This window comes from Zootermopsis nevadensis, unplaced genomic scaffold (genome assembly GCF_977971745.1).
Source record: "Zootermopsis nevadensis isolate Lab colony 2312 unplaced genomic scaffold, Znev_1.0 Znev_ptg000009l, whole genome shotgun sequence".
NCBI lineage: Eukaryota > Metazoa > Arthropoda > Insecta > Blattodea > Termopsidae > Zootermopsis > Zootermopsis nevadensis.
The window spans coordinates 8515171-8538488 of NW_028259141.1; the positions used below are offsets into that span (position 1 = coordinate 8515171).

Sequence of the window (23318 nt, forward strand, 5' to 3'; positions counted from 1 at the left end):
AGTAAACATATGTACCGCTTGCTTTTAACAATAAGTAATATGGGGAATTCTCAGCGTAAATAGGAAAATAATATTTAAATTAATCTTACAAAAATAGTGTGAACTGGTTTCAACTGGTACAAGACAGACGACTTTAGCAGGATCTTGTGAATTTTAATGTAACTTTTTGTTCCGTAAAAGACGGGGAATATCGTGATTCAACTAGTATCAGCTCCTTAAGAAGGGCTCTGTTACATGAAGTTAGTTTTCTCGTTGAACAAAAATTAGAGCAAGTTGTATATACTTCGCTGGAATAACACAGGAGTGGTCCAACTAAATATGAACACTTTGAGTTCTCCTTACCGAAAACAAGTTATTTAACTCAGAAACAACCTTAAAACTTTAATGATTTATGCAAGTTTCTTAATTTGTTTGTGTGTTATTAAGAATGTTTTCTGTATATAATAAAATATCATAGTCACTGCTATCCTGTCCAATCCTTTACTGTGACTCCCCATATCCTGCTGTTAACTGCATATCACGCTGGGAGACCGTATGTCTGTCTTGTTATCTAATAGACTGACGTCTACAATGGCATTATTTAACGTAGGCTACCCGCAAGTTGAGTAAACACTGAAAAAGTAATGGTCTGAATGGAAATATACGGACCTGCCTGTGTTAGTGTAAATATACGGAACTATATAGCAAGAAATTTCAGATCGACAAGGCAAATATAAAATAATACAGCCATATTTGCAAGGGTTGGTATTTAGAAGGTTACTCGAAATCCGCAGATGACAATCGGACACGTAATATTCGAATTCATAAGCATAATATTATATCGTCGATGTAATGCTATAGAGAAATATTATCTTGTAAGAATTACATAAATTGCAATGTACGATTGCTCATATTCTGTTACTTTGTTCTCCCTGGAAACAAAGAAAACATTTTCCTTTCGATTGGGAAGTAAAATTTTACACATTGCCAACAAATAACTTAAGATGTTTATGCAATGAGGACCTTAATATGGCGTGGCCACCATGGTAAGTTCACCACGTACAATTTCATTTAGTAAAACATTACATTTTGATCACATCCACTAACATTCAGATGCCGTTTTTAAATGAAGTGACTCACATATATAAATGGCAACAGATAGGTTCCTACCGCCTACATTATCAGGGAGATGATGGAAGCAGTAAGCACCCCTGAAACGTCAGTTAATTTCTATCAGTCTAAACGTCGCACTACTCCAAAAACTCAGTTCTATACACAAAGATAATCGGTTAATTATGTCTACGCAAACAATTGCCATATATTCTGATATAGCACGCGAAAAGTTCACTCTATGCCCAAAATGCATAGTTACTAATTATAATTAGAAGATGCTTAATTGTTGTACATAAGGCATCTCAGTGTTTTCTGTATTTTGCATGTATTCCAGTAGCATTAGTGGGCAATATTTGAAGTGAGGTAAGAATTTATCTACTGCTTCTTTAACTAATTTATTTGAATTTAAATATGACAGCCAACAGAGAGATATTGAATTATTATTATTATTATTTCCTTTTTGCTGCATGAATTTATGTATTACATCACTGTTCTATATATATATATATATAATTAGTAATTTCGCCACCCAGCCTCCTCTACAATGGGTACCGGGGTCCTTTCCCGGGGGTAAAGCCGGCCGGGGCGTAATGCTGACCACTCACCCCCATCTAGTGCCGAGGTCAAGGAAGAGAGGAGCTATACCTCCACTCACCCCAAACGCCTACATGGCGTATAGTGGGACAAACTTTACTTTATTGTTCAACCACATATTTCGGCATATCAGAACAAAAATGGTATTGGAAGATAAATCAAATTTACAAAAATATATTATTTGTCTATTTTTAGATAACGAATATCTTTTAGAGTTTGGGCTAATCATTTGAACTCAGTAATTTTCAAACACCAAATTTAAAATTACAAACAATTATTGAGCACGCTGTATCTATGTGAAACATGTACATTGATTTACATCAAGCTCTGGATGACTTCAACAGAACACTGGATTATGATAACACTGTCAACGTTGCTTAAATTATGTAAAAAAATCCATTTTGTCCCTAACTTCATGTACTCTACCTGTCCATTTTAGTTTTCTAACCAATCAAGATAGTTTATAAATTATGTCACTTTAAGTGACTGGGTCAATAACAAAATATGTGAGATTGTATATATAGTGATGGGAAGCAGTAAAAAAAGTATAAACGTTCCTCTACAATATTTACAATTAAATAAACATTGAAGCCAACGTGTTTTATGTTTTTATATGTTTACAATTTGCCCACGACAGGGGCTGGTGGAGAGCTTTGGCTAATTCGATGATGAACCTTCAGGTTCCTTCAGCCATCTAGTCAGTTAGTTATAGTTACAATTTATTTAATGGTGTTGTCAGTTTCTCATACTATATAGCATCAATAAATAACGGGATAAAGAATTAATAAAGGTTTGGGAACATTATAAAAGGAAGCAATTATAACCCACTTTTAAGACTATCCTAATATTTTCTGAGGGGTGTGTTTTGTTCAAAGCAACAAATTTGAAAGTGGAGCACTCAAGGGGTGTGTCCAAAATTGTTCCATTCCCCCAAAAAAATCAATAAGGTAGAAATGTATTCAATTTTTAAAAAATTAAATTTGCTGGATTAGGTTAACTTTGGTGCTGCCATCCATAAAACTATAAAGGAATCTCGCTGTCAATGTCTAATAGATGTCTCTATTAGATGGAGATAATCACGGATGGTAGTATGTGTGTTTGCCAGGGCGTGCTCATAAGCCTCAGTGCTACCAAATTATGTTGGTGAAATGTATGTAATTTGTGTGCATTATAGTTATTCCATGACTTAAGATAAATAGTACGTATTTACAGTAAACTGAGACCAAACTACATTTCTTTGTAGAAAGCGTAACAAAATAGTTTTATCTTTGTGTTATGATGCTAACGAATTCTAACCTTGTTGTTCTTGTTGGGTACTCTGCTTGTCGGTCAACGTGGCTCGAATTACTTAAGTGGGAATAATCATTCATATGATGACAAATGACACTTGAAGTTACTTTAAAATTGAGTTTTCTTTTACCTTAATGAGGAACAAGTTTCATACTGAATTCAATAAATAAAACAAATACATCACTCTCATACTTTAAATCGAATGTCAAGGTCATTACAAATATTGGAAGCATGACGTACACATAACCTATTCTAATAGCATAACTGTTTTGAATGCCGTATGTTTCCTTTCTTTGTATGTGTAATTTGGAAGAGTGATCCGAATTTTTTAAGTCATGAGCACTCGTAAGCGTACAGGAGGGGATGTGCGTGATAGTTCTATAACATTAGAAGATTCACATAGAACAGGAACGCCAAGAGTTGAAGAAATTAGTGATATGAAAGGAGATGAATGGAATATTGCAATTTTATTTTTCTTGTATGTATTACAAGGCATACCACTGGGTCTTAGCTCAGCGATTCCTATGTACTTACAAAACAGAGGTGTTAGCTACAGACAACAAGTGAGTACTCCAGTTTAAGCAATAATTATGTGAATCATCTACCATCCATTCACATTCACATTTATTATCATGCATTTCAATTTTTAAACATATGTTTATTCTTATTTCTTTGTTATGTTTTCCAATCAAGAAGCTTGTAAATTCTTCATCAACATATCTTGTGAACAGTTCAGTTTCCGTGTGGCAAACAAGTTGAAATAAAGCATCTGTTCACCTGCATAAACATGTATTTTATCTATAAGGACTTCTGTCTTTGCCACCTTATCAACACCAGTTCTGGAATTCAGCAAGTCTCATGTTCTTTGGATACTTGAGGTAAAGCAGCTGGAATATAAAACTGATTACTTTATGCAAAAATGTTCATAATATATATCATGTCATATATTGTACTAATATAATGTTATTGTTCTGAATGTTCATGCACCAACCAGAGATAAATGTGATAATACAAAGGACAACTTTTATTAGGAACTAGAGCATATATTCAATCAATTCCGTAGGTACCACACAAAAATTTTGTTAGGGAAGATTTTCAAACTGAAAAATTTAGAATGAGAGTGTACATGAAATTATTAATAATTGAATTAGAGTAGTGAACTTTGCCATAAAAAATCCAGATTGTAGGTGTTTGAGAATGGGGTGCTTCGGAGAATGTTTTGACATAAGAGGGATGATTTGATGGGAGACTAGAGAAAACTGAAAATGGGGAGCTCCATTGTTTGTATTCTTCACCATGTTTTATTATGATGATCAAATCTGGGAGATGTGTGGGTCATGTAGCATGTGGGCAATGATAAATGCATACAAGATTTTGGAAAGCCACAATGAGGAGACAGTACATCTTATTAAAATATTATAATACAAATTTTTTTTCAGGCACAGTTCAGCTTTGTTCACTGGCCATTCAGTGTAAAACTTCTTTGGGCACCAGTAGTGGATTCATTATTTTCAGCTCGGTTTGGACGAAGAAAATCATGGTTAATTCCAGCACAATATCTTATTGGATTTTTTATGATTTTCCTATCTGGAAAAGTTGAAGATTGGTTGGGTATTGATCATTCCATCACACATACACCGAACATTGCTATCCTTACTTTCTGCTTCTTTTGCCTGAACTTTCTGGCAGCAACACAAGATATTGCTGTTGATGGGTGGGCACTCACAATGCTCCAAAGGTAAGATTAATAAAATTTAGAAACAAGAAATTTTCGTAGCACTTGAAATTATTCTCATCCAGACTAGAGTTGTCAAAGAAGGTAGCATGTGGGGGAAAGCCATTGGCTAGGAGCCTTGGTGGACCACAGACTTGGTTTTGTCACAGTGTAGAATAAAAATGTCTTGCCCCTGCTATTTATTTTATAACATTTTGGGTATGGTATATGACTTCTTTTGGTCTCTCACTCTGAGGGAGGAACATAGATTGCAGGTGTTTGAGAATAGGGCGTTTAGGAGGATATTTGGGCCTAGGAGAGAAGACGATGGGGCATGGAGAAAACTGCATAATGATGAACTTAAAAATCTGTACTCCTCCCCCAATACTGTCAGGGTGATTAAGAAAGAATAATGAGATGGGCAGGGCATGTGGCACGCATGGATGTGACAAGAGGTGTGCACCGGGTATTGGTTGGGAAGCCTGAGGGGAAGAGAACACTGGGGAGACCTAGACGTAGATGGGAGGATAATCTCAAGCAGGATCTATGGGTGATAGGGGTAGAAGGAGAATGGATTTTGTTGGCCCAGGACAGGGTCCAGCGGAGGGCATTTGTGAGTTCAGTGATGAACCTTTGGGTTCTGTAAGCCATCTAGTTAGTTATATGACTTCTTTACTAATACTGTCAATTATGTTTCCTGTTTTAAGGCGCAATGTGGGTCACGCATCAACATGTAACAGTGTTGGTCAGACTGCAGGGTACTTCCTGGGTTATGTAATTTTTGTGGGACTGGAGTCAGCTGAATTTTGCAATGCATACTTGCGAAAAGATCCATTGCCACATGGAATTGTCACTTTACCAGGTAGAGTTGATGATCTTCATTTTAGATGTAGGGATATGTATGAAACAAAATTATTAATATTGGTCAAGTATTTTTAATGTAATGTAGACCACATTATGTGTAAGTCATGTCATTGTATAGTACATTTGCTTATTTTTATCAACTTCATTTCATCACATACTCTTAACCGTTTGACTGTAAGTGAAAGTATATTTTTCTGTGGACTGTGCATGAACCAATAATTTCCCTATTGTGAGCATTTATGACTAAACACTTGAAAATACGTGTCAATGCAAATATGCATGTATGCTATATCAGTTTCATATTTTTATTGTGCATACACATTGAGTATGTGTGTTTTAATGATTTTTCTATCTGCAGTATAGAGATGTAACATTTAGTGTATCTTATTCTTGCGTTGTAGGTTTCTTGTATTTTTGGGGTATTGTTTTCCTGCTTTCAACAACTTTAATAGCAGTCTTCAAGAAAGAATATTCCTCTACAGAGAGACTCATAGAAGCAGAACCCTACTTGGGAGTTGCACAAACATATCGCTTGTTATGGAACATTACACGATTGCCTTCTATACGTACAACTGCGATAATACTTCTTACAAGCAAAGTAAGAACATACTTATTAAACTGTTTATAGAATAAAATGGATTTACTTTTTCCACTTTTCCATCTCTATAATTACAACTTGTAGCATGTTTTCAGCATCTTTGTTATTTTTGTTGTTTCCTGATGTTTGGTGTAGTAGTTATAGTTCACTTATTGTGATCAAAACAAGATATATTTGTCTAAATAATAATGCATTACTTGTTATTTGTTTACTGTTTTATTTAGGTTGGATTCAGTGCTTGTGATGCAGTGACTAGTTTGAAGATGATTGATGCAGGCTTTCCAAAAGAGAAGTTAGCATTGATGGCTGTGCCCCTAGTTCCATTACAAATAATACTGCCTCTTGCTATTAGTAAATATACTGTTGGCCCAAGGCCTATGAATATTTATATATCTGCATTTCCTTATAGGTAAGTAATATAAAGAAATACATATTCTAGAATTGTATCCTTATATTTTATCATTATTAATTATGTTGTGGTATTCATTGTTGTTATGGCTCGCATTTCTACTCACATTGGGCAAGATGTTGTTCCTCATCATAGTTTTATTTTCTGCCTTCATATTACCCCTACTGCAAAAAAACTATCTGAGAAAGCCTTGTGTTGGTTTATTACCCTATTGAATCTTGTAAGTGTCTACACATAACAGGTAATTTATGTGATTATCATTTATTTTTCTCATTGCAGGTTATTATTTAGCATCGTAGCAGCAGGTTTAGTATGGATAACTCCATTTGTAATACAAAATGGTAACATTCCAATATACTATTATGTAGCTCTCATCCTCATTTACTCACTACACCAGGTAAATACAAGTGTAATCAGTTATCACTCTGTCTGTCTATAAACGTTTCTGTTGTTTAGTAATGTGGGTATCTATACCAGCCACTTCTTGCACCGTGCTCATAGATAAAAGTTACAGGACAGGTTGCTGTAGCTCCAGTTTGTGTTATGTATTTAGGATTTTTAAACAAAGCTGCAGATACTCTTAACCTCTTAACCTTGGTATTAGATTGAAATAGTCTTCTTTACTCTCTGGATGGTATTCATGAAAGGGATGTTGAAGTAATGGATTTGAAAGCAGTCTGAAATTACTGTAGAACAGTAATTTTGTAGTGAGATCTTTACATGTTATTTCAGAACATGATTGGTGATGTTTATTTCTATTTCAACAGGTTACGCTTTATAGTATGTTTGTGGCTGTGATGGCTTTCTTTGCAAGAATAAGTGACCCTGCGGTAGGAGGAACATATATGACTCTTCTGAATACCTTATCAAACCTCGGAGGAAATTGGCCTGGTACACTTGCACTCTGGATGGTAGACAGTCTTACATTTAAACAGTGCTCTGCACCCAGCATTCAAAACAACACATGCATAACAACACAAGAGACAGAGGTATAGCTTTTTCATTTGTTATACACATCAGTTTTAAAGAAGGCAAATAGAGAATGATTCGTATAATTAGTATTTTATATGTTTATTCATGCAGTGAACTTGATCTGATAGAAAGTAAGCATGTTCTATATTGATGTTGCTCTTCTGCTTTTTGACACCATAAGAATCTGATATGTCACAGGTGTAGTATAGTTTTCGGATATTGTGTTATACTTTCTTTGTTTCTAACAAGGAACTTCGTATTTTAATTTACTTCAGGCATGTTTGAAAGCTGGAGGCTCATGCACTACTTTTGTAGATGGCTACTTTGTGGAGACCACACTATGTACTGTGATTGGTTGGTTGTGGTTCCAGTGGGGGAGACGCAAGATAAATGAACTACAGGTGAAAGACCATCGGGAATGGCAAGTCGTCCAACGGAGGGAAGCAAGTTAACCCTATCTTGAAATATAGTATTAAATAATTTGTTGAGTGATTGGGCATAAGTATGCAGTTGTTGTCATTGCATATTTTAACACATATACCGGGTCTACAATTTATGCTGTAACGGCCTTGCTTGCATTGCGTGCTCGACCGAGTGCACTGTTGACGTCGGCAGGCTGGCGCGTGTTATTCCCGTGAGTCACAGGCGAATCAGTTTCAGTGCCGCTAGTAACAGCGAACTACGAATATTTCTCGTCACTAACACATGTTATTACATTAATTTTCTTACCTTAAATCACAAAAGATGTTCAAAGTGACTTCCTTGTGCTTGCAGGCAAGCTTCACATCTCGTTAACATGTTTCGAAATACTTGACGAAGCTCTTCTTGGGAAATTGCCGAAATGAATTGTGGTTTCCTGTTCTTCTTTTTATCCAAAACTGATCCCGTACTACAAATTTTTTTTATTAATCTCTCTATCGTGGGCCTGCTAGGAACACTTTCACCGGGAAAATGTCTGCGATATTTACTGCGGCATCTTCCGTAGGATGAATATTTGGCATATGTTTCGACTAAGAACACACGTTGCTTAATACTGTACACCATATTATCAACGTCAATCCGCGACGAGAGACGCAATGAAACTGATTCGCCTGTGTTCACGGGAAGAACACGGACCAGTCCGGCCGACGTCACCAGATCGCCAGCCGACCACGCAACGCAAGCAAGGCCGTTACAGCATAAATTGTAGACCCGGTAGTTTGACAAACACTTATTCACTGTACACATAATATGAATAATAAAGCACAGAGATACATGCTTGTTTTCAAAATCTCATGAATGGGTTTGGTTTCACATATCAGAAATATATTTTAATGTCATGATTCACATTAAAACAATGAAATATGCAGAGTTTATACATGTGAGAGTCACTTGGTTATTCATGGGTTAACATAAACAGTCTGCCACAAGACTGTCACTATGATAAAAGGTGCACAGTTCATTTCCATAAGTAATTGCATGTTTATCCTTAGGATCAGTCATATGTGAGTATTCTTTGTATTTGTGTTAGACCATGGTTAGACAGTACTGAACAGCTTGGGTTTCATGTTCAAAATATGAGTTGGGAGTGTTTTCAGCAGGACAGTATACCAGGACACATGTCAGATTGTCTGATGTTTTTGCTAAGGAGACTTGAAAGTAATCCACACTTTGAAGGCTTTGTAGATCAAAATCTGGAATGTTATTCTAGAAATCAGGGAAGGTTCACTTCAACGTATGTCACAAAATGTATGTTGGTTCAAAATATGTTAGAATGTTATAGGACATTACTTTCAGTGACTATTTTAATATAAGGTGAGTAGAATTGTATTCTGAAAGCATTTTTTAAGCAGCTTGCAGTTTGACTGAACAGTAATATGTGATTTTCTTATATGAGAGAATCTACGTACTGGTTGGAATCTCACTGGATGAACAGGTATTAATACGGCTGGAAAGAAGATAATGAACTGCTCTGCATTTACTCGACATTACTTATCACTGTAGTTATGCTGTCATTACATGTAATTGAAATAAAATCATAATTTGTGTCAGATATGATTAACAGAGCATAAGAGAATTTATGCCACTATATTGCCAATACTGCAATGTTTAGTTACAGGTTTGTGTCATAATTTTACCTACATGTAACATTGATTTTGTATTAAAACAGTTTATAACATATATTAATATGTGTATATAAAATAGAAATCCATTATAATTGGAGTTCACAACAACCAGAAAGAAATGCTGGTATAATAAATTCTAGTTACATATTATTAAACATGTGGAAATGATAGTTTGCTCCTAATTTACAAAAGAAAGATGTGCATTTAAAAGCTTCTGGAATTCATACTTAGAAAGTGTTAATATGGGCATTGGAACAAACATGGTTTCTGCATAGTGTGGCAGTAATATAGTCTAATTGAGGTTATGTGAGATAAATCAGATGCGGTTGTGATCATTGATTTGTTGCATTTTAAAAAAACTGTTAATGGACCAGTATTAAATCACATGTTACTATTCTTAACTTGAATAATATGAGTATGACATAATATTGAAAGTCACAAATCATATATTGTTTATGTGAGTACCATTACCAGGATTTATAAAGTTTAAATTTATTTATTTTTTTCAAGTTTTGCATTTATTTTATTTAAAAGATACATAACATGAATTGCTTATTTAATTGGTTTAGACTCTTTTTAACATTTTTATTCTGTTGTTTGCTGAATAAAATAGGAAAGAAAGGTAAATTTGTCCCTGGTGTTTAAGCACTAGTCCATGTAGACACAGGGGAGTGGAGACATTACTCCATACATTCTTAACTTCAGCACTAGATGGCAGTGAGTGCTCAGCTTCATGCCCCAGCCGCTTTACCCCGAAAAGAAGAACCCTGGTACCCAATGGATAGGAGGCTGGGTGAGCCCTGGAGCTGGTTTGGACACTGTGGTGATGAGATGAATCCGTCGTTGCTAGAAATTTAACCTTGGTTGTCCAGCTCATAGAAAATTTCAGATTTTTCCTCGTCGTTATTTTACCTATTGTATAACGTTAGGTATTTTAGTCTGTGTGCAACATGATATTTGTGGTTTTACCATGAAATAAATTTCCTTTCTATGAATGTGATTCTGACTGGTTATTGGTAGTACTCTTTATTCGCATACACCATCATTTTACAGAGAATGGTTTACATATATATCTGGTTGAGATTTCAGGTTGTCACAATGACATGTGTGAAAATAAATAGCTGTCTTCTGGGATGTTATGTAGTCTTGTTGAAACTGACAGATGATGCCCTGATGAAAAAGACAGTATGCTGAAATGTAATTTTCTACCAGACTGCACAGTGCAACATCCCAGAACACAATCATCTTTAATATTTGGTTGTGGCATAGTTGTACCTTTTAAAATTATTCTAATGTAGTTTTATAAGTAGAAGTATTAACATGAGTTTAGCCTTTAATATAAACTTAACCCCTTCACATAATTTACAATTCTTATATATCTTTATGAATCATCATGTAGTGTTGTTTGTGTTTTGTGTGGGGTACTGGTTCTATATATTTATGAATGCATTTAATAATTTGATTTTAAATTATTGTATTTGTGTAGTGCATATTTCATGAGTAATGAAAGACTAATTGACATGTTTTGCCATGTCTGCCAATTAGAATTTTAAAAAGGATTTTCTTATTTACATACAGGAAGGATGAAAAGCTGTGGCACATAACTATCTTGTGACCTGCTTCTGAAAAGGGGACCTCCAGATATGCAGACTGTCAGTCGGATGCTTTTTCTTTTCATGCCTTAAAACCAGGATTGTGCATATGTCCAGCATTTTGAAACAAACAAATTTGAACTCTGCTTTTTTTATTATTTGTTTTAATTATCTGAGTCATTATATGTCACAGATACATGTCTATGTTTTAAATGATAGCCTGAATTTTGTTTTATGATTAATCACTCTAGCTGCCACAGTTCTGAATTTAGCCATGAAAGCTATTTTGTGTCCACAGCCCACTGGAATTTGCTGTTTTGCCATATTTTGTGTAGTATCAGTGTTGGTTTCATAATGATGAAGGAATGGCTCAAACATTGTTTGAGTTAATGGAAACTTGCATATGCTTGTGTAGTTCTTGTCAGGAACATAATTTAAGTTGTTTTGAACCTGGGGAAGTACACAGTTGCAATTAAATCATCAAAATAATGTAGTTGAGTAGCTGGGAATCGATACACCTTTGTTGCTAGCTACTCAATAGATTAGACTGTATTTCAAAGTAGTGACCTAGTGTTTGTATACTACAGTTTTCAGAATGGTAATATATTTTTATTAAATATTTTGAGAGTGAAACTAGTGCAAGAGACTAGGATTGAAAGGCATGCATGTCCAACTGCCTAAGCACCATGACCAATGATGATTTGTTGCTCGTCTTGAACAATTATCCTTCAGTAACCTTGCACCTTCAATAAGTTGAAAGCCTATTGATTTGTGAAAAGCACTAAATTCTATTTTCATAATGCATGGTCAATGTGCCATGTAATATTGCAAAGAACTGTAAAGCCATTAGAATGAACTGAATCCTCTTGAAAGTTGATTAGAAGAATTTGGCAGCATATTGTAGCTCATGTTAAGCTAATTTTGAGTTGTTAGTATAGAATACCTAAACAACGAGAAGTTAAAATGTTGCCAAACTGAAACAGGTATGAACTTTATATACAGCAGATAGCATATCTATCAGTCAGAAACACAGAAGTGTACAAGATTTATTTGTGGAGAAGTAGACCCATGCTGCTCAAAATTGGGGAACTTTCATCATTATGTGCTCATGATATATTGTTTCCTATGCAGTTGCATGTGTGTGTGTTTATGGGTGCACACACATATACGCATGAAATGGGCATCAGCACGTGTGTGTTTCCCTTCATATATTTTGAAGTTAATAAACTTTTGGTGTGAATATAAAATATAGCAGTAGATTATCTACTGACACTGAAGAAGTGTTATAGATTGCAGAGTTTTGTAACACAAACTGTTTCAGTTACTCTGGGTTTTGTCTTCATTTCAGATTTAAAATAAACACGATTTTGAAAGACTTTAAGGTTTATAGGACTCACTTTATAAAATAAATACATTCTTGGTACTGAACTTATAAAGTATTTGTACTCATTAAAAGGGAATAGAGTATACTAAGTAGAAAATGGGGATCCATCTATGTATATGCTTGCTTTACTTACCTTACTTTCTAAGTTTCTGCATGTACTGAACAACATTTGTGTATGGATTTCTCATTTGATTTTGTTACCGTTAAAAATAAATATATGTTACAATTTATATCTTGGTGAAGAGTCCTCCAGAAACTGAAAAAAAAATGCATATAAGAAAAATAAAAACTTAGTAGAATAATCAACAGCTATTTTTCTGTTCTTGTGAATTATATAAGTAGTAGGTATATGCCAGAAGTGTGTTATATGAAAGTTATAATCACAGTTTGTGTTTTTGTAGGAGTACATATTTTATTTATGGGCTTTTATCAATATGGTAATGAACCTACAGATTCCATGAAAGCCAGGGAACTTTTTTGGTACCTGAGCAAATATCTGCTTCTCAGGGAGGACTCTGCTATATGTAGTTAGTAATATATGTTGTTTCTTATTTATTCTCACTGTTTTCTTATTAAATAAGAGTTTTTATACCCTTAAGCAACAGCTGGTTGATGATATAATGGTGTTGTATTGTTTTAATATTATCATAATATTGAAAGTAGAATTTGGTCTATCAGTGTACCCTCAAATTATGGATCCACTACTTGCATCAGTAGTTGGTAATTTGATCTCTGTTCAAAAGGCATATTCCCATGTTTGGAGTATATTGTATTGTAGTAATCAGTTGTCAATTGTCGCATAAAAATGTTTCAAAATATGTTTAATTAGATACAATAGCATGACCAGAATTTATTTGTTCATTTCCCTATGAAGGAAGTTCCGAATGAACATAATTTTATCATTTGTTAGTATTTATAATGCTTGTAAATACACATGAAAATCTCAAATGTGGTAAGTTCTCTACAATTAAGACATAAAAGAATACTACCACAGTAAGACACTGAGGGCATATTACAGATACTCTTATGTTTTCATGTTTTTTTTTCTTCATTTTATTAATTGTGTAAAACAATTATCTCCATTATGTTCCACAATATTTTCTCCATCTTTCAATTACATGTTTTCATGTAGTATGTATTTTTCATTTTGTGTACGTGTGACATTTTTATCTTGAAAATCTCTGTCTGTAACATGGTATTTATTAATGCACTGGTTATAGAGCAGGGTTTAATGAATATATTTTTGGCGAGTTATGCCTCATTTTTACATGGTTTGCATTAGTCATTTATTGGCAAGTAAGCATTTTGCAGTTAGTTTTGTTATATCAAATTAGGTTACCAGTATTTTAATGAGGATTCTTTATGGCCAGGTAAGACATAAAACTCTTCTTCATAAGATCCAAGTTTAATTTCCAGAAGATAGTGATTTTTCTTGCAGAGATCAAACCTGCGCCTCTTCCAATGCTGAGACTTCAGGAACGTGGAGAATACCAGACCCATCCATAGCTTAGAGACTACATGAAGTCAACGTTTTGTCATTCCATCATTAGAATCTGCCTCAGAAATAAACTACTCATCCTTACTATTCAGACAGAGAGTCGCTTAATAGCTTTCCAAAGCTGCTGTATATAACCCAATCACCTCTGATGTATGTGCTCATCTACATGCACAGAAAGATGGCCCACTGACTTTTCTGTGTAATAAAATTGTTCCACAGTATCCATGAATCAGCATCAGAAACATGGTATTTTGTAATCATGTATCTGTACTGTTTATAAATATGTAGTTGTGAGTCATATATGAATGGGTGAATGAAATATGAGTACCTATATGGATGACTACATACAGCAAATAGAACTCATCGAAAGATTTTAAGGCCATGTAAATGTCTGCAACCTGAACCTACCAGAAAAAGTTGAAGTGATTGATAATTGAAGTTCGGGGGTATTCATGAGGTGTAATAGATTTTTATGGGAAAAGATTTTGGTGAGGCAATGCATGCACATAATTTATATAAAGTATGATGTGAAATTTTACATGGTATTATCCTTAAAATGAGGGCAGTGGAATAAATTATGCCCCAGGAAATTCAGTAGTGTGTGTGTAGGAAAGATGTCTCACTGTGAAATGGGGTCAAAGTTTTTTGACTGTTGATTTGTTAATTTTTTAATTGTTATGGTGTAATGTGCAATATTTCTAACCTGGGGGTCTCAGATTTTGAAATTGGCCATTGGTGTAGGAAGAACTCTCTCAGCTAACTTTCTAATGCAATCTCTCTCCAGATGTGGGAAAAGCCATAGTAGATAATGATACAGTACACTCAGTAATGTAATGCATGATGTGTGTGTAAGAACTGTTATGAATTATAAGATGTATTTCTAATTAGAAGTTTATAAAATTGAGGGCTGGCCCTCCATATTTATTGTGCATTTGTACAAAGTAAGAAATTTTATGTGTGAAAAATGTTAATTTTAGTATTTGGAGGAGAAACTGTGTGACTGATAATTGTGATGCAATAAAACACCAAAATATTATATTATTTCTGTTGATCTCTGTGTTCCATCTTTTCCCAACTTTACATTCATTGGTCAGAATTTAGATGCCAGTTAAATGTGTGGTCCAGATGGGTTGACTAAGCAGATTGTCTCAACTATTTGTACAGCAAAAGCAAAACGTGTCTGTCGAATGTACGCCAGCTAGGACAATATTATTTTATAATTAAAACATATTCATTTAAATGATTTGTATTTCACTTTATTAGTACTATACTGCTCACATAAAGCTAATCAGATTCATTGCAAATATATTTTAGATATTTATTTTACATGAAGCAATCCGAAGCTGGGAACTGAGTCCCATAACTAATTGACTATTCTGACTAATTATAATAGATAATACTGTTTGGGTGTAGGTTATTGATAAAATTTGATCCAAAAATTGGTTGTTCTGTGGGGTATTTCAGAATTTTTAAACATCTCTATGACATTTGTTACTACATAAATAAAACATACTGTTTTATGATGTGGATTAGCTAAGTGATGGAAGTAGGTTAGTAGGTGTGCGATTAGCAATTTGCTGTAATTTAATGCCTATCAGAAGGTAAATTGACATTTAAAAATAACAAATATTGCGGTTAAAATAAATGGCAGAAATAATAGGAAAACCTGCAAGAAACCTGGGGCTTTGTAGGCTTCATCACCACAATTCTGTGTGAATTTATCAGGTCTCTGCAACAGATAAAAAGTCCAATACACTAGCTACGGGATAGATGATGTGCTGTATTGAAGCCAGATATACATCTGCATGATCTGATACCAATAAGTAATTGTCTTCATAAAAAAATAAAGCTGTCCCACTATACATTCTTTAGGCATGGGTGGAGGGGGAGGATTACAGTAAGGATCTCTTGTGTATTTTTAATGTTTCCATTTTACAAGGAGGCCCTAATAAACAAGAATATACTTAGCCTTAAATTTATATGTCAGTCTACATATTTTGCCCAAAATTGGTTAAATTTCGAACAACAATGCATTCAGTTTTCACTGTTGAAGGTATTATGTGTGTGTATATATATATATATATATATATATATATATATAAATAAAACTTCATGCCCTTACTTTCATTAGTCAATATGTTGTTTCAAAATCTATCAGTCTGTTTTGACTCATAAGTACAAAAAGCATTGATTACCACAGAAGCCTGTTGCTCCATCTGCATGTACATTATAAGCCACACATTTTTTTTACTTGCTGACACTTAAGTTCTGCACAAACTATAAGCCATATCAAGTATATTACTTAAGTGTATGGAGTCTGCACACAAGTGATTATTAAATATGTGTGTATGATAATTACTGTTAACATGTATACAGTTGTTTGTATTTTCTCTGGTAATTGAAAGCTTAGCTATAAAACTACAGTATTTACGCACATATTCCGTTTTAGTCTCAGCTTTTGATTACTGTGTTACTTCTTCTTCATAAACAATTGGTGTCTTGTCATCAGTAGAAACATCCTTTGGTGCTTTCGTAGTTGGTGGAGGTTTTTCTTCAGATGGAGACAGAACTGGTACAGGGCCTGTACTGTGCATTGATCCCCATTTGCCTTTTCCAGCTTCAGATGATGTCATTAAGATTGAGTAGGAGGTAATGGAATCACTTTCTTTGCTATGATGAATTCCATATAGGAAGTATACCAACAAACCTACAAAACAGGTGAAGAAATTAACTTCTACTTCTACCTGTTTGTACACATCAGAAGCATTACTGCTAAGTAAACTTGCTAGATACATAAGTTGTTTAAAATTTGTCTTGTTTGTCATACATTTCCATTTTATTAGCAATGAATTTTCATGTTGTATGAATTATAATGTATAAGATATTTTGCAACTTTTATGTAATGTCAGTACAGAAGTTATACCAATACAATAACATGTTTAAGTAGATCATAATAAATGGAACTCTCTCATTAATGCTCCATGTGTGCCCTCACCTAGTGCCATCCAAACAATGAATCGCACCCATGTAAGAGCTTGCAAGTGAACCATCAACTCAACATTGAAGAAGATGCTGAGTGCTGGAATTAATGGAACAAATGGAACTTTGAACCGCAGACCTACTGTGTTCTGCTGGTGAGCCATTATGACCAGCAGACCTAAAATAACAGATATTAGGTTAAGATTGTTTTAAATGTAACTTGGCTGCAAATACCTACATTAATAAGTACACATCTTACTTAAGGCAGAAATGTACCTCACAGTTTTGGTTAGTTTCAGTTTCTAATTCTGCATGTTTTCTGACAGAACTGTGCATAATATGCAAGTGGATTATTCTGGTGAAATAAATGCATATGTTCAATGCAATAAACCACTTCATAATCTCTGACTATTGAAGACATATATTTCTCAATATGAAACAATGTTAAAGTATTTAACCTTCTTTTATATAGTACCTATATGTCTGTATGTGCCAGATTTCCATGAAAGGTGGTAAGAATGTAGGAAGGATACCATGTCTTCATAGTTGTTAATGTTTTACTATCAATACTATTAACATAATATATACTGAAATGGGTGTGTGCTGTTGGCACAAGAAACACCCTGCACCATTGAGTAAGTAAGTAAGAAAGAAATATAATGACACCAATAAATAGATAAAGCAGTTTACTTACATCCTACTAGGCAAAAAATGAAGAAACTGGCCAGAAGGACTGTCCACCAGACACCAACTCTTAACTCATGTGATGATAACTGCAGCTGTATGCAGAGGGCAGTACTAAAGCATGTGAAAATAAATACTGCTCCTGATACAGCTCCTCCAGGTTCACAGTTGCCAATTAATGGACTAAGCCACAGGAAGCCTGGTTTCAGCCTCCCAGCTGTCACTAACTCAACAATCTGTAAAAGACAAAGTTATATTATAAGATGTGTAGCAAGCAAGTAATGATGATTGACTCATTCATTCACTGATAAATATTTATGGGTGTTACTGAACTATTTATATATTTTATGAAAATGAAACAATACTTACACTGCCACTGTTTGTTAATTAGCAGAAATAAGGATTACCTAAGTGGCAATGGAATTAAAATCCAAAGAAAAGTAATTTTTGAAGGGCCAAGAATTCAGTAAAGGTAAAAAAATGTGGAAAAGGGAAACTACTTGTGAAGAAAAGTGATGTATATTTACATCAGATGAAGGAGAGGCAAGCTCAGTCCCTGACTGTGAACTGTCATCAGTAGTCACAGATCCAACTCTGGGCACAACAGTTTCCTCAGGAGCTGGAGGACGATACCGGAGAATAATGACAGAAGCACTGACAATAGTGTAGGCCAAGAGAGTTCCAATAGACATGAACTCTACCAACTTCTGAAGATCAAACACTAGAGCAATGATAGCACTGGAAATTCCTGATATTGCTACATTAATTAGTGGGACCTAAGGAAGGGAAAAGAAAATCATTAGCCCACTAATACTACTGTTCTCTCATCCTATTTATGGACACAGAGAAGTATGCATTTTGATGAAACACTGCATATCCGCTTGTGATTGTGAGCCTAATACAGGTCAAATTAAATAAATGTCTTGATAATTTTATCTTCATTGCATTCACAGGTAACAGATAAATCATTTTATATAAAACTTTGTATAGAATGTTCAACTAAAATTTATTTTAGAGTAATCTACTTCACTGCTAATATGAGGTTTCAAAATCTTGTTTTTGGTATATGGTAGCATTCATTGGACTGGGGTGGTTGCCCCATTGTTAGACCTGTACCTATACAGGACAACACAACACTGAAAGACAAGTACAGCATCACAGCCCACACTTTCAGCAAGTGGCCAAAATTCATACCCTATACCATGCAATCACAGTGATCAGCACAGATACATTATACCCCATCATTAAGATCTGTACCTTTTATTTGAACCATTTTCTAGCATGTAACTAACTTGTGTCTTTTGATTGATAGATCCCAAGAAACTGAAGAGGAGTCCATCAGAAGCCATGGCATACATGCATCGAGGGAGTGAAAAGAGGGAGCCAAAAAGTGTTGTTGTCATCCCACATAGTGCTCCTATTGACACAACATATTTGGCCCAGTTCAGACCAATACTGGAGAATGCTTCTGGCAAGGCTGCACTCGTGCTGATGGTCCAGTAAGGCACCATCAGTGTCAGTGCTGCACTCACAAGGATATAACCAACTGTTACCACAAGCATGGATACAATTGTTGCTATGGGAATGGACACTGTTGGATTCTGAGCTTCCTCACTAGAAGTAGCTGAAACACATTAATCCACAATCAAAATCTTAGACTTTTACAGTGATTTGTTAAATCTTATGTTTTAAATTCTTTGATGTTGAGTTTTGTTATGATAAAATGTGTCAAAGTAAATAGTTGTGATATTCTATATAATTTTATTCTCTAACAAATGTTTAGACATAAGTTTAAAATCTTAGATGGGACTGGGTGTCATGACAAAAGCTGAGGGTTTTGGTAGACCACTTAATGTTTTTTCTACTTATATTTGCATTTGCAATGCCAGTGCAATGTGCTGCATGTGCTAAAGATGTCTGCACCAGACAATGAAGACTTCTTTTATTTATATTTTATCCATAAGCTGAGACAAAATAGCAATATGTAAATATTAAAAATGAGTAGTGGTAAATTGCTGGTTTGTTCTTAATACTTACAGTTATCAGTATGGTTACACTTATTTACTCCATTCAGTAACTGCATGATATAAATCTGATTTTTATGAAACTGTTCTTGCATTCATTATAAACTTTCAGAATTCAGGTGCATATTACGTATGGAACTGCAATAAATTTGATGGTTTCCATAGTCGCTTAATACAATAATATCACGAAATTAAACCAGTGAACTTACCTATGCTGTCAAATCCAACAAATGCATAAAAACAGGTCGCTGCTCCTGCTATGACTCCTGTGAAACCGAAAGGAAGAAACCCTTTCCCCACAGTCCAGTTCTCAGTGTGGGCATAGTAGAAACCAGCACAAATCACAAGTATCATAACACCGAGGTTGATTATGGTGAAGAGGCTATTGAAAATGGCTGATCCCTTCACTCCAACACCGAGGAGACAAGAATAGACAAGGCAGACTGCAAATGCGAGGAAGTCCGGATAACGTCCCAATAATTGCTCATGCATTTCACCGACTGTAGAGACAGTGGCATTGCTAATTGCAAACCCCATCAATGAATCCACATAACCACTCCATGCACGAGCCACTGACGCAGCTCCTGGAATTAAAAATGCAAAAAAAAAATTAAATTTGCAGTTAAAGTACAGTTTATATGTTTAACACCAATGAACCAGGATAGCTCAGTCAGTATAGTGACTAGCTACGGGCTGGACAACCGGGGTTTGATCCCCAAAGAGAGCAGAGGATTTTTCCTCTATTATCAGGATGAGTTATATTATAAAAAGTAATTCTTACCAATCATATGTTCTAGTATAATATTCCAACCAATCACAAAAGCCCAGAACTCTCCCACACTGATATATGTGTAGACATATGCAGATCCAGCTTTTGGAATCCTAGTACCAAATTCAGCGTAGCAGAGAGCTGCTAGCAGGGACGTCACTCCCGCAAGAAGGAAGGATAGGACAATACCAGGACCAGCAATCTCTTTTGCTACAGTTCCTGTGAGGACATAGATGCCAGCACCAACCATATGGCCCACACCTGAAAGATCCATTCTAGATTTTAACAAAAACATACTAACATTTTTATTTGTAGCATACTGAAAGCACAAGACAAACTGTTTTGACTTTCTAAATGCTCAAATTTGCATATTTTTTTCCTTTCTGATTTCTGCATGAACAAATTCGTTAATATATGTGTTATATACTTATTTGAATTTATAAAGTAAATGCATTAGTGATCTTTATTGCAGCTTCAACAGTACAGAGACTTAAACAGCACAAGTAATACAATGTAAGGCCTACGTTTAGAAGTCGTAATGTTGATGTGGTAGTTACATAATATAAAGGGTACTGAAGATGGATACAAACCAAGAAGTGTGATATCGAAAGTATTAAGGCAACGATTGAGTGGTGTTTCCATGATGTTGGCACCCAGCTTCTTTGTCCGATTCATCTTGGAACTGAGGTCAGTCACCACATGACCAAGAATCATTCTCCGGGAACTTGGCATATTTATGTTTCTGAATCTGGCTACCTGAAAAATAAGACATCGAATTCTTATAAGTTGTTTTATAGCACACATTATATTGTACGTGAAATGAACATATAATAACATACAGGTGTTTCTAAATTATAGGAGATCTTCAGGAAGTTAGTGTGAGTCAAGAAGGCCCATTGAATAAATGCCCAGAAATGATTCTGTGAAAACTTGTAACTTCATGGGTATGCTGTTCCAACATCTCTGAAACGAAAAATTCTTGACTGAGGGAGGATTTACTTGTTACAATATAACAGAAAATGTTTGAAGTGCCTTCCGTGGGCATGAACACACGCATAAGCACGATGCGGGAACGATATCTGGAAGGGTTCGAACACCCCAATTATGGTACGGATGTCCTTTGCTGCATTTTATATGCGTTACCAAAATTTCCGTCCGATATCAGAAGTATTGGTGTAAATTGCAGAACCCCATAAGTATCAGATTAAGGTCTGGTTACCGTAGTGGCCACGACCAACGTCCAACGTCCTTTTTTAACTTTTTACAGGAGCATTTTCGGACCTGTGTTCAATGAACCTTTCTCGCTTATTGACGTCCTAATGCTCCCGTGTAATTTATGGCATAATTTAGCAACAGTTTGTACATAAACATGGGCCGTAACAATCTACTATAAACATTTGTGATTAGTCGTTGTCGTCAAAAAATGACGTCATCAACAATGTCAACTATAAACAAACTCGGCATTGTTGTGGAACACAACAATGCCAAGTTTAGTGTCTTACTCAAGATTTTAAAACGCAACCAACCCCCCTTCGGGGGGGGGGGGATTGGTCAAGTGTTTTTACTCCCCATTCGGGGGGGTAGTTTAGTTTCTTACTCAAGGGTTAAAACACTTGAATGAGACACTAAACTAACTCCCCCTTCCGAAGGGGGGATTAGTTTAGTGTGTTACTTAAGATTTTAAAACGCAACCAACTCTCCTTCGGGGGGGTTGGTCAAGTGTTTTTACCCCCCATTCGTGGGGGTAGTTTAGTTTCTTACTCAAGGGTTAAAACACTTGAATGAGACACTAAACTAACTCCCCCTTCCGAAGGGGCGGTTAGTTTAGTGTGTTACTTAAGATTTTAAAACGCAACTTGGTCAAGTGTTTTAACCCTCAATTCGGGGGGGGGGGGGGGGGTTAGTTTAGTTTCTTACATAAGGTTGGTTGCGTTTTACAAACTGGTCTAGTTACTTAAAATCGAAAGAAGTTTTAAATTCCGCAATTGTTTGAAACTATTTGGCCAACAAAAATATTTTTACAACCGCAGTTTGTGAATAAGGACGGGTCAGAATAACTTACGTCATACCTAGCGGAAGATAATACATTATTATTATTATTATAAGGAGTCAGTATCACCATAAGCGTACCCTTATCTTTAGTGGAGCTTTTTCTGCTGCTGAAATGTAGCTTAATTGTATGCTGCCACTCTGAGTCATTATTTCGAATCACGAGGAAACTCGTTCAGTTCATAATCTTAATAATCCACGAATTAAAAGAAATCGAGTACACATCTATCATCTCCTACGTCAAGAATTCCCAAGCACTTTTTGTAGTCCTAAATAACTTGTAATTACCATCAGTTCATTAACTCGTAAATGAGAAGCTACACTGAAACGTATTCGTACCATATGTTGTTTCAATGGAAGAAGCCAGAATTTTATACTGTTTCAAGCACCATTTCCAGTTAAACGCCTGACATGTATCGCAAACGTTTTGCAGTTCTTTTGTTTTTCAAACCAAAAACTAAAATCCACACTTCTTACCTAAGTGAAAGATTAATTTGGAGTAAATCTTGACAGATCTTCTATTGTGCAGATCATGATGCACTGTGAGCTGTACCTCTTGTACCTTATACGCAAGTCTGGTTGGGTGTATGGTATATATGAAAGGAAGTTCCAATCGATCAGTAGAGCGTAGTGTACAGCCTAGTAAGCGAGTTGGTGGAAAAGTGGTTGATGTTACGTTTATCCTTCTCACGTTCAATCTT

At 35.2% G+C, this 23318-nt stretch overlaps 2 protein-coding genes across 7 annotated transcripts; one reads left to right on the plus strand and one right to left on the minus strand.

The window, feature by feature from the left end:
* Window positions 1-2808: 2808 nt before the first annotated feature.
* On the plus strand, window positions 2809-15153 carry LOC110839544 (acetyl-coenzyme A transporter 1). 3 transcript variants are annotated; one of them, XM_087345948.1, is made up of 9 exons: window positions 2809-2836; window positions 3469-3539; window positions 4416-4714; window positions 5398-5552; window positions 5956-6152; window positions 6377-6561; window positions 6841-6958; window positions 7329-7550; window positions 7809-15153. In XM_087345948.1, the coding sequence occupies exons 1-9, from the start codon at window positions 2824-2826 to the stop codon at window positions 7983-7985; spliced, it is 1437 nt and encodes a 478-aa protein (XP_087202074.1). In that variant the 5' UTR covers window positions 2809-2823; the 3' UTR covers window positions 7986-15153. The 3 variants fall into 3 exon arrangements, with proteins under 3 accessions (XP_087202074.1, XP_087202075.1, XP_087202073.1); XM_087345949.1 differs by having other exon boundaries at window positions 2815-2884; XM_087345947.1 differs by lacking the exon at window positions 2809-2836 and having other exon boundaries at window positions 2891-3539.
* On the minus strand, window positions 10649-23301 carry LOC110839543 (cationic amino acid transporter 4). 4 transcript variants are annotated; one of them, XM_022083850.2, is made up of 10 exons: window positions 23095-23300; window positions 21159-21324; window positions 20581-20829; window positions 20009-20383; window positions 19068-19399; window positions 18303-18551; window positions 17786-18011; window positions 17108-17269; window positions 16548-16819; window positions 10649-12870 (listed from the first exon to the last, which is right to left on the minus strand). In XM_022083850.2, exons 2-9 carry the CDS (start codon window positions 21298-21300, stop codon window positions 16575-16577), a joined length of 1980 nt encoding a protein of 659 aa, XP_021939542.1. In that variant the 5' UTR covers window positions 21301-21324; window positions 23095-23300; the 3' UTR covers window positions 10649-12870; window positions 16548-16574. The 4 variants fall into 4 exon arrangements, with proteins under 4 accessions (XP_021939542.1, XP_021939541.1, XP_021939543.1 ...); XM_022083849.2 differs by lacking the exon at window positions 10649-12870 and having other exon boundaries at window positions 15347-16819; XM_022083851.2 differs by lacking the exons at window positions 10649-12870; window positions 23095-23300 and adding an exon at window positions 21788-21944 and having other exon boundaries at window positions 15347-16819.
* Between the last annotated feature and the right edge of the window lie 17 nt (window positions 23302-23318).

Bases quoted from the DNA above. Each gene is read 5' to 3' on its own strand.
- LOC110839544 (XM_087345947.1), top strand. From the start codon at position 3,312: ATGAGCACTCGTAAGCGTACAGGAGGGGATGTGCGTGATAGTTCTATA. The intron at 4,715-5,397 runs GTAAGATTAATA...TCCTGTTTTAAG, and splicing joins GCACTCACAATGCTCCAAAG to GCGCAATGTGGGTCACGCAT. The intron at 7,551-7,808 runs GTATAGCTTTTT...AATTTACTTCAG, and splicing joins TAACAACACAAGAGACAGAG to GCATGTTTGAAAGCTGGAGG.
- LOC110839543 (XM_022083850.2), bottom strand. From the start codon at position 21,300: ATGCCAAGTTCCCGGAGAATGATTCTTGGTCATGTGGTGACTGACCTC. The intron at 20,384-20,580 runs GTAAGAATTACT...TTTTAATTCCAG, and splicing joins TATACTAGAACATATGATTG to GAGCTGCGTCAGTGGCTCGT. The intron at 18,012-18,302 runs GTAAATATACAT...TGTCTTTTACAG, and splicing joins TTGCCTCTCCTTCATCTGAT to ATTGTTGAGTTAGTGACAGC.